At 49.1% G+C, this 15,655-nt stretch overlaps 1 protein-coding gene across 1 annotated transcript in view; it reads left to right on the top strand.

Moving 5' to 3' along the window:
• Window positions 1-15,655, top strand: part of LOC144600301 (dedicator of cytokinesis protein 11-like) — a 146,730-nt gene that overhangs the window by 89,163 nt on the left and 41,912 nt on the right. The window contains exons 32-33 of the mRNA XM_078411868.1: window positions 12,866-12,982; window positions 14,791-14,890. Of these exons, the coding sequence (XP_078267994.1) occupies window positions 12,866-12,982; window positions 14,791-14,890 (217 nt within the window). The remainder of the gene's footprint in view (window positions 1-12,865; window positions 12,983-14,790; window positions 14,891-15,655) is intronic.

Here is a 15,655-nt window from a genome sequence, read left to right as displayed (position 1 = left end):
CCCCTCAGTCTTCTAAATTCCAGCGAGTACAAGCCCAGTCTATCTAGTCTTTCCTCATATGTAAGTCCCGCCATCCCAGGGATCAATCTGGTGAACCTTCTCTGTACTCCCTCTAAGGCAAGAACGTCTTTCCTCAGGTTAGGAGACCAAAACTGCACACAATACTCCAGGTGCGGTCTCACCAAGGCCCTGTACAACTGCAGCAGAACCTCCCTGCTCCTAAACTCAAATCCTCTTGCTATGAATGCCAACATACCATTCGCTTTCTTCACTGCCTGCTGCACCTGCATGCTTGCTTTCAATGACTGGTGCACCATGACACCCAGGTCACGTTGCATCTCCCCTTCTCCCAATCGGTCACCATTCAGGTAATACTCTGCTTTCCTGTTCTTGCCGCCAAAGTGGATAACCTCACATTTATCTACATTATATTGGATCTGCCATGCATTTGCCCACTTGCCTAATCTATCCAAGTCACTCTGCAGCCTCCTAGCATCCTCCTCGCAGCTAACACTGCCACCCAGCTTCGTGTCATCCGCAAACTTAGAGATGTTGCATTTAATTCCCTCGTCCAAATCATTAATATACACTGTAAATAACTGGGGTCCCAGCACTGAGCCTTGCGGTACCCCACTAGTCACTGCCTGCCATTCCGAAAAGGACCCGTTTATTCCTACTCTTTGCTTCCTGTCCGCCAACCAATTTTCTATCCACCTCAACACTGAACCCTCAATACCGTGTGCTTTAAGTTTGTACACCAATCTCCTATGTGGGACCTTGTCGAAGGCCTTCTGAAAGTCCAGATATAACACATCGACTGGTTCTTCCTTATCCACTCTACTAGTTACATCTTCGAAAAATTCTATAAGATTCGTCAGACATGATTTGCCTTTCATAAATCCATGCTGACTTTGTCCGATGATTTCACCACTTTCCAAATGTGATGCTATCACATCTTTAATAACTGACTCTAGCATTTTCCCCACTACCGATGTTAGGCTAACTGGTCTATAATTCCCCGTTTTCTCTCTTCCTCCCTTTTTAAAAAGTGGGATTACATTAGCTACCCTCCAGTCCTCAGGAACCACTCCAGAATCTAAAGAGTTTTGAAAAATTATCACTAATGCATCCACTATTTCTGAGGCTACTTCCTTAAGCACTCTGGGATGCAGCCTATCTGGCCCTGGGGATTTATCTGCCTTTAATCCATTTAATTTACCTAACACCACTTCCCGACTAACCTGGATTTCCCTCAGTTCCTCCATTTCTTTAGACCCCCGGTCCCCCGCTATTTCCGGCAGACGGTTTATGTCTTCCTTAGTGAAGACAGAACCAAAGTATTTGTTCAATTGGTCTGCCATCTCCTTGTTCCCTATGATCAAGTCAACTGTTTCCGACTGCAAGGGACCTACATTTGCCTTAACTAATCTTTTTCTCTTGACATATCTATAAAAGCTTTTGCAGTCTGTTTTTATGTTCCTTGCCAGTTTTCCCTCATAATCTATTTTCCCTTTCCTAATTAAGCCCTTTGTCCTCCTCTGCTGGACTCTGAATTTCTCCCAGTCCTCTGGTATGCTACTTTTTCTGGCTAATCTGTATGCTTCATCTTTTGTTTTAATACTATCCTTGATTTCCCTTGTTAGCCACGGATGCACTACCTTTCCTGGTTTGTTCTTTTGCCGAACTGGGATGAACACTTGTTGTAGTTCATCCATGCGACCTTTAAATGCCTTCCATTGCATGTCCACCGTCAACCCTTTCAGCATCAATCGCCAGTCTATCTTGGACAATTCACGCCTCATACCCTCAAAGTTACCTTTCTTTAAGTTCAGAACACTTGTTTCTGTATCGACTTTGTCACTCCATCCTAATGAAGAACTCTACCATATTATGATCACTCTTGCCCAAGGGGCCTCGCACAACAAGACTGCTAACTAACCCTTCCTCATTACTCAATACCCAGTCTAGAATGGCCTGTTCTCTCGTTGGTTCCTCGACATGTTGGTTTAGAAAACCATCTCTCAAACATTCCAAGAAATCCTCTTCCTCAGCACCCCTGCCAGTTTGGTTCACCCAATCTATATGTAGATTGAAGTCACCCATTATAACTGCTGCACCTTTAGTGCATGCATTTCTAATTTCCTGCTTGATGCCATCCCCAACCTCCCTACTGCTGTTAGGTGGCCTGTACACAACTCCCACTAGCGTTTTCTGCCCCTTAGTGTTTCGTAACTCTACCCATATCGATTCCACTTCCTCCAAGCTAATGTCCTTCCTTTCCACTGCTTTAATCTCCTCTCTAACCAGTAACGCTACCCCACCTCCTTTTCCTTTCTGTCTATCCCGCCTGAATATAGAATATCCCTGGATGTTGAGCTCCCAGCCTTGGTCACCCTGGAGCCATGTCTCCGTAATCCCAACTATATCATAATCATTAATAACTATCTCCACATTTAATTCATCCACCTTATTACGTATACTCCTTGCATTGAGACACAAAGCCTTCAGGCTTGTTTTTACAACTCTCTTACCCCTTGTACGATTATGTTGAAAAGTGGCCCTTTTTGATTTTTGCCCTGGATTTGTCTGCCTGCCACTTTTACTTTTCACCTTGCTACCTGTTGCTTCTACCCTCATTTTACACCCCTCTGTCTCTCTGCTCATGCTCCCATCCCCCTGCCACATTAGTTTAAATCCTCCCCGACAGCACTAGCAAACACTCCCCCTAGGACATTGGTTCCATTCCAGCTCAGGTGCAGACCGTCCTGTTTGTACTGGTCCCACCTCTCCCAGAACTGGTTCCAATGTCCTAAAAATTTGAATCCCTCCCCCTTGCACCATATTTCAAGCCACGTATTCATCTGAAATATCCTCCTATTCCTACTCTGACTAGCACGTGGCACTGGTAGTAATCCAGAGATTATTACCTTTGAGGTCCTACTTTTTAGTTTATCTCCTAGCTCTCTAAATTCACCTTGTAGGACCTCATCCCGTTTTTTACCTAAATCGTTGGTGCCAACGTGCACCACGACAACTGGCTGCTCACCCTCCCCCTTCAGAATGTCCTGCAGCCGCTCAGAGATATCCCTGACCCTTGCACCAGGGAGGCAACATACCATCCTGGAGTCTCGTTTGCGGCCGCAGAAACGCCTATCTATTCCCCGTACAATTGAATCCCCTATCACTATAGCCCTTCCACTCTTTTTCCTCCCCTCTTTTGCCGCAGAGCCACCCACGGTGCCATGAACTTGGCTGCTGCTGCCTTCCCCTGATGAGCTATCTCCCCCAACAGTATCCAAAATGGCATATCTGTTTAGGAGGGAGATGACCGCAGGGGACTCCTGCACTACCTGCCTACCGCTACGCTGGCTAGTGGCCACCTGTTTCCTTTCTGTCCGCTTATCTTTTACCTGCGGTGTGGCCAACTCACTGTACGTGCTATCCACGACCTCAGCATCGTGGATGCTCCAGTATGAGTCCAACCGCACCTCCAACCGTTCAATACGGTTTGCCAGGAGCTGCAGCTGGACACAATCCTGCACACGTAGTCATCAGGGACACCGACAATATCCCTGATCTCCCACATGTTGCAGGATGAACATTCCACGGGGCCGATCTCACCTGACATGTCTTACCCCCAAATTAAATCAAATCCCTCTTAATACTTTAAACTGTACCTTTACTAAAAAGCACTGAACCCTTAACTCACTGAACCCTTAACTCACTGAACCCTTAACTCACTGAACCCTTAACTCACTGAACCCTTAACTCACTGAACCCTTAACTCACTGAACCCTTAACTCACTGAACCCCTAACTCACCGAACCCTTAACTCACTGAACCCTTAACTCACTGAACCCTTAACTCACTGAACCCTGAACTCACTGAACCCTTAACTCACCGAACCCTTAACTCACCGAACCCTTAACTCACCGAACCCTTAACTCACCGAACCCTTAACTCACTGAACCCTTAACTCACTGAACCCTTAACTCACTGAACCCTTAACTCACTGAACCCTTAACTCACTGAACCCTTAACTCACTGAACCCTTAACTCACTGAACCCTTAACTCACCGAACCCTTAACTCACCGAACCCTTAACTCACCGAACCCTTAACTCACTGAACCCTTAACTCACTGAACCCTTAACTCACCGAACCTTAACTCACTGAACCCTTAACTTCCTGAACCCTTAACTCACTGAACCCTGAACTCACTGAACCCTTAACTTCCTGAACCCTTAACTCACTGAACCCTTAACTTCCTGAACCCTTAACTCACTGAACCCTTAACTCACTGAACCCTTAACTCATGAACCCTTAACTCACTGAACCCTTAACTTCCTGAACCCTTAACTCACTGAACCCTTAACTCACTGAACCCTTAACTCACTGAACCCTTAACTCACTGAACCCTTAACTTCCTGAACCCTTAACTCACTGAACCCTGAACTCACTGAACCCTGAACTCACTGAACCCTTAACTTCCTGAACCCTTAACTCACTGAACCCTTAACTCACTGAACCCTTAACTCACTGAACCCTTAACTCACTGAACCCTTAACTCACTGAACCCTTAACTCACGGAACCCTTAACTCACCGAACCCTTAACTCACCGAACCCTTAACTCACCGAACCCTTAACTCACTGAACCCTTAACTCACTGAACCCTTAACTCACTGAACCCTTAACTCACTGAACCCTTAACTCACCGAACCCTTAACTCACCGAACCCTTAACTCACTGAACCCTTAACTCACTGAACCCTTAACTCACTGAACCCTTAACTTCCTGAACCCTTAACTCACTGAACCCTTAACTTCCTGAACCCTTAACTCACTGAACCCTTAACTTCCTGAACCCTTAACTCACTGAACCCTGAACTCACTGAACCCTTAACTTCCTGAACCCTTAACTTCCTGAACCCTTAACTCACTGAACCCTGAACTCACTGAACCCTGAATTCACTGAACCCTTAACTTCCTGAACCCTGAACTCACTGAACCCTGAACTCACTGAACCCTGAACTCACTGAACCCTTAACTTCCTGAACCCTTAACTCACTGAACCCTTAACTTCCTGAACCCTTAACTCACTGAACCCTTAACTTCCTGAACCCTTAACTCACTGAACCCTGAACTCACTGAATCCTTAACTCACTGAACCCTGAACTCACTGAACCCTTAACTTCCTGAACCCTTAACTCACTGAACCCTGAACTCACTGAACCCTTAACTCACTGAACCCTGAACTCACTGAACCCTTAACTTCCTGAACCCTGAACTCACTGAACCCTTAACTTCCTGAACCCTGAACTAAAAGTACGAATAAAAAGCAGAATTACAACGCCCAATCAGCTGCTTCCTCTAGTCCGCTTCCACCAATCAGCGGCTTCATCCAGAACACTTCTTTTAAAGTGTGTGGGAACGTTTATATCCCCGGCTCCAACCGGCTCCAACCGGCTCCAACCGGCTCCAACCGGCTCCAACCGGCTCCAACCGGCTCCAACCGGCTCCAACCGGCTCCAACCGCCTCCAACCGCCTCCAACCGCCTCCAACCGCCTCCAACCGCCTCCAACCGCCTCCAACCGCCTCCAACCGCCTCCAACCGCCTCCTACCGGCTCCAACCGCTCCTGGGCCTCCTGGTCAGGCAGCATCTGTGGAGAACATGGATAGGTGACGTTTCAGGTCGGGACCCTTTCTCAGACTGATCGTTCATTGTTCTCCAGTATGTTGCCTGACGTGCTGAGTTACTCCAGCACTCTGTGTCTACACCTTGTCTATGTTGTGTTTGGCCTACTGTTGTGAAGAGGTGCAGTGGGAAGCATTGTTTGTGTGCTGACTGACCTGTCACATTATGCCATCCATGACAACAGTCACATCATGCACAGCTAGGGTTGCCAACTGTCCCGTATTAGCCGGGACATCCCGTATTTAGTTTGTCCCGTACGGGACCGCCCTTGTCCCGTATTAGTGGGGTTGCCAACTTCCTCACTCCCAAATACGGGACAAAGGATGACGTCACCGCCCCGCGCCCCACGTGACCTCACCCAGCCAGCGGCCACGTGCTCCCATATTGTTACGCTCCCTGCCTCCCGGTCCGGGCGGCCGCTTTATATTTATAGAGAAAGTGCAGATAAAAGAAATGCAAGGTCTGCACTGAAGTAGGTTGGAAGATTGGGACTGCACCCTAACTTATGGCAGGACCATTGAGTATTTTCCATAACACGGTGGCACAGCGGTAGAGTTGATGCCTTACAGCGAATGCAGCGCCGTGGACCCGGGTTCCATCCTGACAACGGGCGCCGTCTGTACGGAGTTTGTACGTTCTCCCCGTGACTGCGTGGGCTTTCTCCGGGATCATCGGTTTCCTCCCACACTCCAAAGACGTGCAGGTTTGTAAGTTAATTGGCTTTGGTGTATGTGTAAATTGTCCCTAGTGTCTGTTAGACGTTGTTAATGAGTGGGGATCGCTAGTCATTGCGGAATCCGTGGGCCAAAGGGCCTGTTTCCGTGCTGTATCTCCAAACGAAACTAAGCCAGGAAGAAGCTGTTCCTGAATCTGGTAGTGTGCAATTTCAAGCTGTTGTATCATCTGCCCCAGGGTAGGGGAGGGGATGACTGGGGTGTGAGTGGTCCTCGATTATGTCGACTGCTGTCCCAAGGCAGCGGGAAGTGTAGATGGAGTCGATGGTGGGGAGTGTGGTGTGTATGATGGACTGGGCTACATCTACAATGGTGGGGAGTGTGGTGTGTGTGATGGACTGGGCTACATCTACAATGGTGGGGAGTGTGGTGTGTGTGATGGACTGGGCCACATCTACAATGGTGGGGAGTGTGGTGTGTGGGGGACTGGGCTACACCTACAATGGTGGGGAGTGTGGTGTGTGTGATGGACTGGGCCACATCTACAATGGTGGGGAGTGTGGTGTGTGTGATGGACTGGGCCACATCTACAATGGTGGGGAGTGTGGTGTGTGGGGGACTGGGCTACACCTACAATGGTGGGGAGTGTGGTGTGTGATGGACTGGGCTACACCTACAATGGTGGGGAGTGTGGTGTGTGGGACACATCTACAATGGTGAGGAGTGTGGGGGACTGGGCTACACCTACAATGGTGGGGAGTGTGGTGTGTGGGACACATCTACAACTCTACAATTTGCTGTGGTCTTTGATCAGAGCTGTTGCCACACCAGGCTGTGGTGCAACAAGACAGGATCCTATCCTCACTTCTGATTTCCTGATGACTATGAACAACGCCTCACACTGTCAGTGAAAGCCCATCAGTCCCATTCCCTTCAATCCCACTTTATTCCTTCTGTTCTATTCTTTCCCTCTTTCCCACATCTCCCCCCTGATCGTCCCAACTTCAGGGCAATGTTTAGTTGAGTTTTTGTCACGTGGACCGAGGTACAGTGAAAATCTTTTGTTGCGTGCTAACCGTTCAACGGAAAGACTGTACACGATTACAATCAAGCTGTCCACACACAGTGTACAGATGTCCAAGCTGTCCACACGGCAGTGTACAGATGTCCAAGCTGTCCACACACAGTGTACAGATGCATGATAAGGGAATAACGTTTAGTGCAAAGTAATGCCAGTAAAGTCCGATCAAAGATAGTGTGAGAGTACAGATCTGAGAGGAGTTTAAGAAGATCGTAGTTAAAGTAGGAAATGTGGATTACGGAAATGACCGAGACCTTGCATTTGGAAAAAATAAGGTTTGCCTTAATTGACAAACCAGATCTATTTTTTAAAATATGGTCTCCATTTATTGAATTTTAAAAAAAGTAAATGGGTTTGTCACAAAACTAAAATTTAAAACTAAAGTTAAAACTTGAGTTTAGGGTTGGATGTACAACTATACTCACTAACTCCCGGATCTATCCCCATAATCTTTATGTTTGTAATTCTCTTTTTTCTTTGCATTCTCTCTATTAGTTTATAGTCTTTTTTTTCAGTCTCTTTTCATCTTTATTTTTTCTTTAAAAATTTAAAAATTGAAGCTATGTAAGAACTCTATAACCAGTTTGTCGTTTATTATTATTTGTACACATGCTTTAAAAAATCAAAAATTAAAAAAGTAGGAAATGTTGCTGCAGGAGTTTAGATGTCAGAGTGTGGACAATTGTAATGTGTGGTTGTAGATCTGTGTCTGTGGCCAGCACACAAACTGTCCCCTGGGTTGGGGGGCATCGTGTGGCCAGCACACAAACTGTCCCCTGGGTTGGGGGGCATCGTGTGGCCAGCACACAAACTGTCCCCTGGGTTGGGGGGCATCGTGTGGCCAGCACACAAACTGTCCCCTGGGTTGGGGGGCATCGTGTGGCCAGCACACAAACTGTCCCCTGGGTTGGGGGGCATCGTGTGGCCAGCACACAAACTGTCCCCTGGGTTGGGGGGCATCGTGTGGCCAGCACACAAACTGTCCCCTGGGTTGGGGGGCATCGTGTAATGTGTGGTTGTAGATCTGTGTCTGTGGCCAGCACACAAACTGTCCCCTGGGTTGGGGGGCATCTTGTAAGCACAATGTACAGGTAACCCCCACGTCTGTGGAAGGAAACTGGAACACCCAGAGGAAACCCAGAGAAAGAGCATCATTCTCATGGTGTAGAACTCTGAGCAACTGACACACAAACTGTACTGCCTCGTACCTGTGTACTGCTACCTCATACTGTGTACTGCTACCTCATACTGTGTACTGCTACCTCATACTGTGTACTGCTACCTCATACTGTGTACTGCTACCTCATACTGTGTACTGCTACCTCATACTGTGTACTGCTACCTCATACTGTGTACTGCTACCTCAGTACTGTGTACTGCTACCTCAGTACTGTGTACTGCTACCTCAGTACTGTGTACTGGTACCACAGCCTCCAACGCTCCAGGGAAAACAATCCAAGCTGTGTCCAACCTCTCCTTATCACTCATTGGCGGTCACTGGAAGCGAGTGTGACTGTCCTCTCCATAGGGTGGGACGCCTGTGCGTGACTTTGTTTAACGTGTGGAGACTGGTGCACAGACAGCCACCACACGGCCCTTGACAGATCTGGGTCAGGATCCAGTGGCGTGGAGTCCAAGACGACCGGGGACCCTTTTCTGCCTCGGCCTTCATCCATCGGCCTTCCCAGCCATTGTGACGCTCCACTAAAGTCAGCCCTCATCCTCCCTCCCTCCGCTTGTTCCACCGTTGAGGTCTTGGTTGGATCGCTCTTTGTCAGGGACCTCCCTCCCCCTCGACCTTACCCCCATGGGTGACCCTACCAGGAGCGTAGCTCCAGACGGCATCGCTCTCAGGGTCTCAGGACCACCCGAGCTTCTCCACCACCACAAGGTGACAATCCACAGGGAAGAACATGACACTAACACTCTCTAATCCGGGCAGCATCTCTGGAAACCTGGACTCTCTCCAAAGCCTCGACATCCTTCCTGCAATGGGGTGACCAGAACTGAACACAAAACTCCCAATGTAACTTAATTAAAGTTTGATAAAGCTGCATCACCACTTCCTGATGTTTACACTCAATTCCCCGACCGTCGACAGCAAGCACACCATCCACTTTCCCACCCACGTTCAGGGAGCTGTGGACTGGCAGCCCGAGATCCCTCTGCACTACAATGCTCCACTGAGTTTGGCCTCGAGTCCATCTCAGACCTGCTGACAGACAGCTGCTGCAACCGTGCAGCGCACCCTCAGTGCAGCAACCGTGCAGCGCTCCCTCAGTGCGGCGGCCATGCAGTGCTCCCTCAGTGCTACAACCATGCAGCGCTCCCTCAGTGCTGCAACCATGCAGCGCTCCCTCAGTGTGGCAACCATGCAGCGCTCCCTCAGTGTGGCAACCATGCAGCGCACCCTCAGTGCAGCAACCATGCAGCCTTCCCTCAGTGCTGCACTGGAGTGTCCACCTCCAATTGGCAGGGAAATCTGCAGCTCTTTCCCCGCTAACTGCAGCACCGTTAAAGAGGCTAGCAGGGTGGAGAGTTTAGATACCATCAAGTTCACTGGAAATTGGAAGGATGAGAGGGGATCCAATAGAAACATATAAAATTCTTAAAGGTTTGGACAGGCTAGATGCAGGAAACATGTTCCCAATGTTGGGGGAGTCAGGAACCAAGGGCCACAGTTTAAGAAGGGTCTCTGAAGAAGGGTCTCGACCCGAAACGTCACCCATTCCTTCTCTCCCAAGATGCTGCCTGACCTGCTGAGTTACTCCAGCATTTTGTGAATAAAGCCACAGTTTAAGAATAAGGGGGAGGCCATTTAGAACTGAGATGAGGAAAAACTTTTTCACCCAGAGAGTTGTGAATCTGTGGAATTCTCTGCCACAGAGGGCAGTGGAGGCCAATTCTCTGAATGCATTCAGGAGATAATTAGATTTAGTTCTTGGGGCCAAAGGAATCGAGGTATATGTGGGAAAAGCAGGAACAGGGTACTGATTTTAGACGATCAGCCATGATCACATTGAATGGCGGTGCTGGCTCAAAGGGCCGAATGGCCTTCTCCTGCACCTATTTAGTTATGTTTCTAAGTTGGGAATAGTGCAGAATTCTGGATCACAGGCTTGTTATAGGGAGAAGTTTAGGTTTATGATGATTATTATTGTCCCATCCAAATCAGATAGTACTATATATAAATACCATCAAGCAAGGTGGCGGCACGGTGGCGCAGCGGTAGAGTTGCTGCCTTACAGTGAATACAGCGCCGGAGACTCAGGTTCGATCCTGACTACGGGCGCCGTCTGTACAGAGTTTGTACGTTCTCCCCGTGACCTGCGTGGGTTTTGTCCGGGTGCTCCGGTTTCCTCCCACACTCCAAAGACGTGCAGGTTTGTCGGTTAATTGACTGGGTAATATGTCTACTGTGTGTAGGATAGTGTTAGTGTGCGGGGATCGCTGGGCGGCACGGACCCGGTGGGCCGAAGGGCCTGTTTCCGCGCTGTATCTCTATATAAAAAAAAGGCAGGTTGGATCGGCTGGGTCGCATTTCCTGATAGCGTTGGAAGCTGAGAAGTGACGATATTAAGGTGTATCAGATCATACAGGGCATGGATAAAGTATTTTTTCCCCATGGTGAGAAGATTCTAAAACTAGAGTCCTCGGGCTTAAGGTGAGAGGGGAAAGATTTAAGAAGAGGAACGTCTTTAGTCAGAGGGTGGTGAATCTGTGGGATTCATTGCCACAGACGGCTGTGGAGGCCACAAGTCAGTGGATATTTTTAAGGCAGAGATGGATTATAGACAATAGACAATAGGTGCAGGAGGAGGCCATTCGGCCCTTCGAGCCAGCACTGCCATTCAATGTGATCATGGCTGATCACTCTCAATCAGTACCCCGTTCCTGCCTTCTCCCCATACCCCCTAACTCCGCTATCCTTAAGAGCTCTATCCAGCTCTCTCTTGAATGCATTCAGAGAATTGGCCTCCACTGCCTTCTGAGCCAGATAATTCCACAGATTCACAACTCTCTGACTGAAAAAGTTTTTCCTCATCTCAGTTCTAAATGGCCTACCCCTTATTCTTAAACTGTGGCCCCTTGTTCTGGACTCCCCCAACATTGGGAACATGTTTCCTGCCTCTAACGTGTCCAACCCCTTAATAATCTTATACGTTTCGATAAGATCTCCTCTCATCCTTCTAAATTCCAGTGTATACAAGCCTAGTCACTCCAGTCTTTCTTGATCAGTGCGGGTGTCAGGGGTTATGGGGAGAAGGCACGAGAATGGGGTTAGGACGGAGAAATAGATCAGCCATGATCGAGTGGTGGAGTAGACTTGATGGGCCTGGGATGGCGGGACTTACATATGAGGAAAGACTGGATAGACTAGGCTTGTACTCGCTGGAATTTAGAAGACTGAGGGGGGATCTTATAGAAACATATAAAATTCTTAAGGGTTTGGAGAGGCTAGATGCGGGAAGATTGTTCCCGATGTTGGGGAAGTCCAGAACCAGGGGTCACAGCTTATGGATAAGGGGGAAGTCTTTTAGGACCGAGATGAGAAAACATTTCTTCACACAGAGAGTGGTGAATCTGTGGAATTCTCTGCCACAGAAGGTAGTTGAGGCCAGTTCATTGGCTATATTTAAGAGGGAGTTAGATGTGGCCCTTTTTGCTAAAGGGATCGGGGGTATGGAGAGAAGGCAGGTACGGGTTACTGAGCTGGACGATCAGCCATGATCATATTGAATGGCGGTGCAGGCTCGAAGGGCCGAATGGCCTACTCCTGCACCTATTTTCTATGTTTCTATGGCCTAATTCTGCTCCTATCACTCATGAACTTAAGAGGGACGTTGGGGGCAACATTTCCACTCAGAGGGTCGTCTGTACCTGGAAGGAGCTGCCAGAGCAAGCTCTAGAGGTGGATGCTATTCTGACTTTTAAAGGACATTTGGACAGATAGATGGATAGGAAGGTTGAGAGAGAAATGGCCCAGGTGCATGCCAACCCGGTCGGCATGGGCGAGATGGGCCGAAGGGCCTGTTTCTATGCTGCCCTTCCTCTCTTCCAGCTTTCTTTCCCCCTCCCTACAATGTCTGAAGAAGGGTCCCGACCCGACACATCACCCTGTCCATGTTCACCACAGATGCTGCCTGATCCACTGAGTTACTCCAGCACTTTGTGTCCTTTTCTGGTAACCAGCATCTGCGGTTCCTGAGTGTCCGCTAACTGAGAATGGTGACCGTTTCTCGCTGGCAGCCTGCCAGGTTGGTGGTATCAGTGGCGATGCTGTCTTCTGAAAGGCCCGGGGTATTGAGTTGGGGGCAGGCTCTCTGACCTCTGAAAGGCCCGGGGTATTGGGTTGAGGGCAGGCTCTCTGACCTCTGACTTTCACGGTCGTCTGATTGCTTTGTGTGTTGCAGAACCAGCAGGCACGCATCGCACTACTCTACCTGCCGCTGATGAAGGTGCTGCTTGAGAATGTGCAGCAGCTGCAGGTCAAGGACCCGACCTCCCACAGCATGACCTTCTCCAACGCAGTAAGTGTGGACCTCCTCTCCCCATGTACCCTTCCCACCTCCAGTACAGCTGCCACTTCAGACGGATGGGAGGGGATCTCATAGAAACATCTGTGTACTAAAACTCTTGTTTGTTTGTTCCTGAACTACAACCAAAGCGGTGCACGATAGTGTGACAGTTTTAGGCCCACCTTGCACACCGTCGTCCCTTTGGTGCTAATGGAAGAAGTTTCATTGAAATCGGTGTTATATTTTTTAAGTTATTCACATTTTAAAGTTTAAATCTATCTCCTAGGGAGGGAGGGGGGAGAGGGACGGTGAATAAGGGGGGGAGGGGACGGAGGAGGGGAGGGGAGGGAAGCGGGGGACGATGGAGTGAGGGGGGAGGGGAGGGGGAGAGGGTGCAGGAGAAATGTGGGCCCAACGGGTTCACTTGGTCTAGTACTGTATAACATTCTTAAAGGATTGGACAGGCGAGATGCTGGAAAAATGTCCCCGATGTTGGGGGAGTCCAGAACCAGGGGCCACAGTTTAAGAATAAAGGGGAGGCCATTTAGGACTGAGATGAGGAAAAACCTCTTCACCCAGAGAGTTGTGAATCTGTGGAATTCTCTGCCACAGAATGTAGTGGAGGCCAATTCACTGGATGTACTCAAGAGAGAGTTAGATAGAGCTCTTCGGGCTAACGGAATCAAGGGATATGGGGAAAAAGCAGGAACGGGGTACTGATTTTGGATGATCAGCCATGATCATATTGAATGGCGGTGCTGGCTCGAAGGGCCGAATGGCCTACTGATGCACCAATTTGTCTATGTTTCTCCCCCCTTCCCCCCCAGTCATCCTACTAGATACCACTGTTCACATCCCTGTATCCCTTTCGTTACAACCTCTTCCCCCGCCAACAATGAACCATTGTGGGCTCCACCCTTCTTTGGTCATCTGAGCCCGGTCCTCATCAGTTCTTATGCTTTCCCACCTCCAGTCCCGGGGCGCTGCACTGACAGAGAGCCTGAACAGGCAGGCTTGTGAATCATCTGCTGTAGAATGTCCACATGCTGGTGAATCGTGACCAACACGTTCACTACAAAGACGTACAGGTTTGTCGGGTGAAGATCGACACAAAAAGCTGGAGTGATTCAGCGGGTCAGACGGCATCTCTGGAGTTCCCAGAGGAATATGTTGACGTTTTGGGTCGAGACCCTCCTTCAGACTGTCTGACGAAGGGTCTCGACCTGAAACGTCATAAGTATTACGCCATTCGGCCCATCAATTCTACTCCGCCAGTCAATCATGGCTGATCTATCTCTCCCTCCTAACCCCACTCTCCTGCCTTCTCCCCATAACCCCTGGCACCCGTTGTTGTAAATTGTCCCTGTGTACATGTGTGTAAGTGTGTGTAGGATGGTGTTAGTGTACGGAGGGTGATCGTTAGTCAGCGTGGTCTCGGTGGGCCTAAGGGCCTGTACCTGCTCTGTATCTCTACACTGGGCGGTCACGGTGGCGCAGCGGTAGAATTGCTGCCTTACAGCGAATGCAGCGCCGGAGACCCGGGTTCCATCCTGACTATGGGCGCCGTCTGTATGGAGTTTGCACGTTCTCCCCGTGACCTGCGTGGGTTTTCTCCGAGATATTCGGTTTCCTCCCACACTCCAAAGGCGTGCAGGTTTGCAGGTTAATTGGCTTGGTGTAAATGTAAACATTGTCCCTAGTGTGTGTAGGATAGTGTTAGTGTGCGGGGATCGCTGGGCGGCACGGACCCGGTGGGCTGAAAGGGCCTGTTTCCGCGCTGTATCTCCAAACTAAACTAAGCTTCCATTTTTACAAAGCAGTGTGCTCGAGATGAGCTGCCCTTCAATACCCTGTCAACAGTCAACGGATCCACTGCCCGCCGATCGGCCATCTTCACCGACAAAGAGTTAACGTCCGCAGGTAAAACTTACAGTCACGCCACACGGATACTGGCCCTTCAGCCCCACTCATCCCTGCTGACCAAGGTGCACCAGCTATGCTAGCCCCCTCTACCAGCCTTTGATTAGTCAGGGCATCAAAGATTATGGGGGAAAGGCAGCAGAATGGGATTGAGAGGAAAAATTAGATCAGCCATGATTGAATGGCGGAATAGACTCGACGGGCTGAATGGCCTTATTCTGCTCCGATGACCTACGGTTTAATGATTGCAGCCACTCTGCCTCAAGGTTCGAACTACAAGTGTTGGCTGTTTGATGAGTCAGAGTCAGATAGCACAAAAACAGGCCCTTCTGCCCATCTTGCCCATGCTGACCAAGATGCCCCCTCTAAGCTAGTCCCACTTGCCTGCGTTTGCCTCACATCCCTCTGAGCCACAGTGCAGAATGCAGCCTCAGTCTGCAGTATCAACATTTAGCCATCGGGATAGAGATTCTATGTTGTTGTCCATGTTCCCCATGTTGGGGGAGTCCAGAACCAGGTTTAAGAATAAGGGGTAGGCCATTTAGGACAGAGATGAGGAAAAACGTCTTCACCCAGAGAGTTGTGAATCTGTGGAATTCTCTGCCACAGAGGGCAGTGGAGGCCAATTCACTGGATGTTTTCAAGAGAGTGTTAGATTTATCACTTTGGGCTAGCGGAATCAAGGGGTATGGGGAGAAAGCAGGAACAATCACAATCACAATCATACTTTATTTGCCAAGTATGTTTTGCAACATACGAGGAACT

The sequence above is a fragment of the Rhinoraja longicauda genome, chromosome 15, assembly GCF_053455715.1.
Source record: "Rhinoraja longicauda isolate Sanriku21f chromosome 15, sRhiLon1.1, whole genome shotgun sequence".
Lineage (NCBI taxonomy): Eukaryota > Metazoa > Chordata > Chondrichthyes > Rajiformes > Arhynchobatidae > Rhinoraja > Rhinoraja longicauda.
Note: the sequence above shows the minus strand (reverse complement) of the source record. Positions and strands in the feature narration are given on the sequence as shown.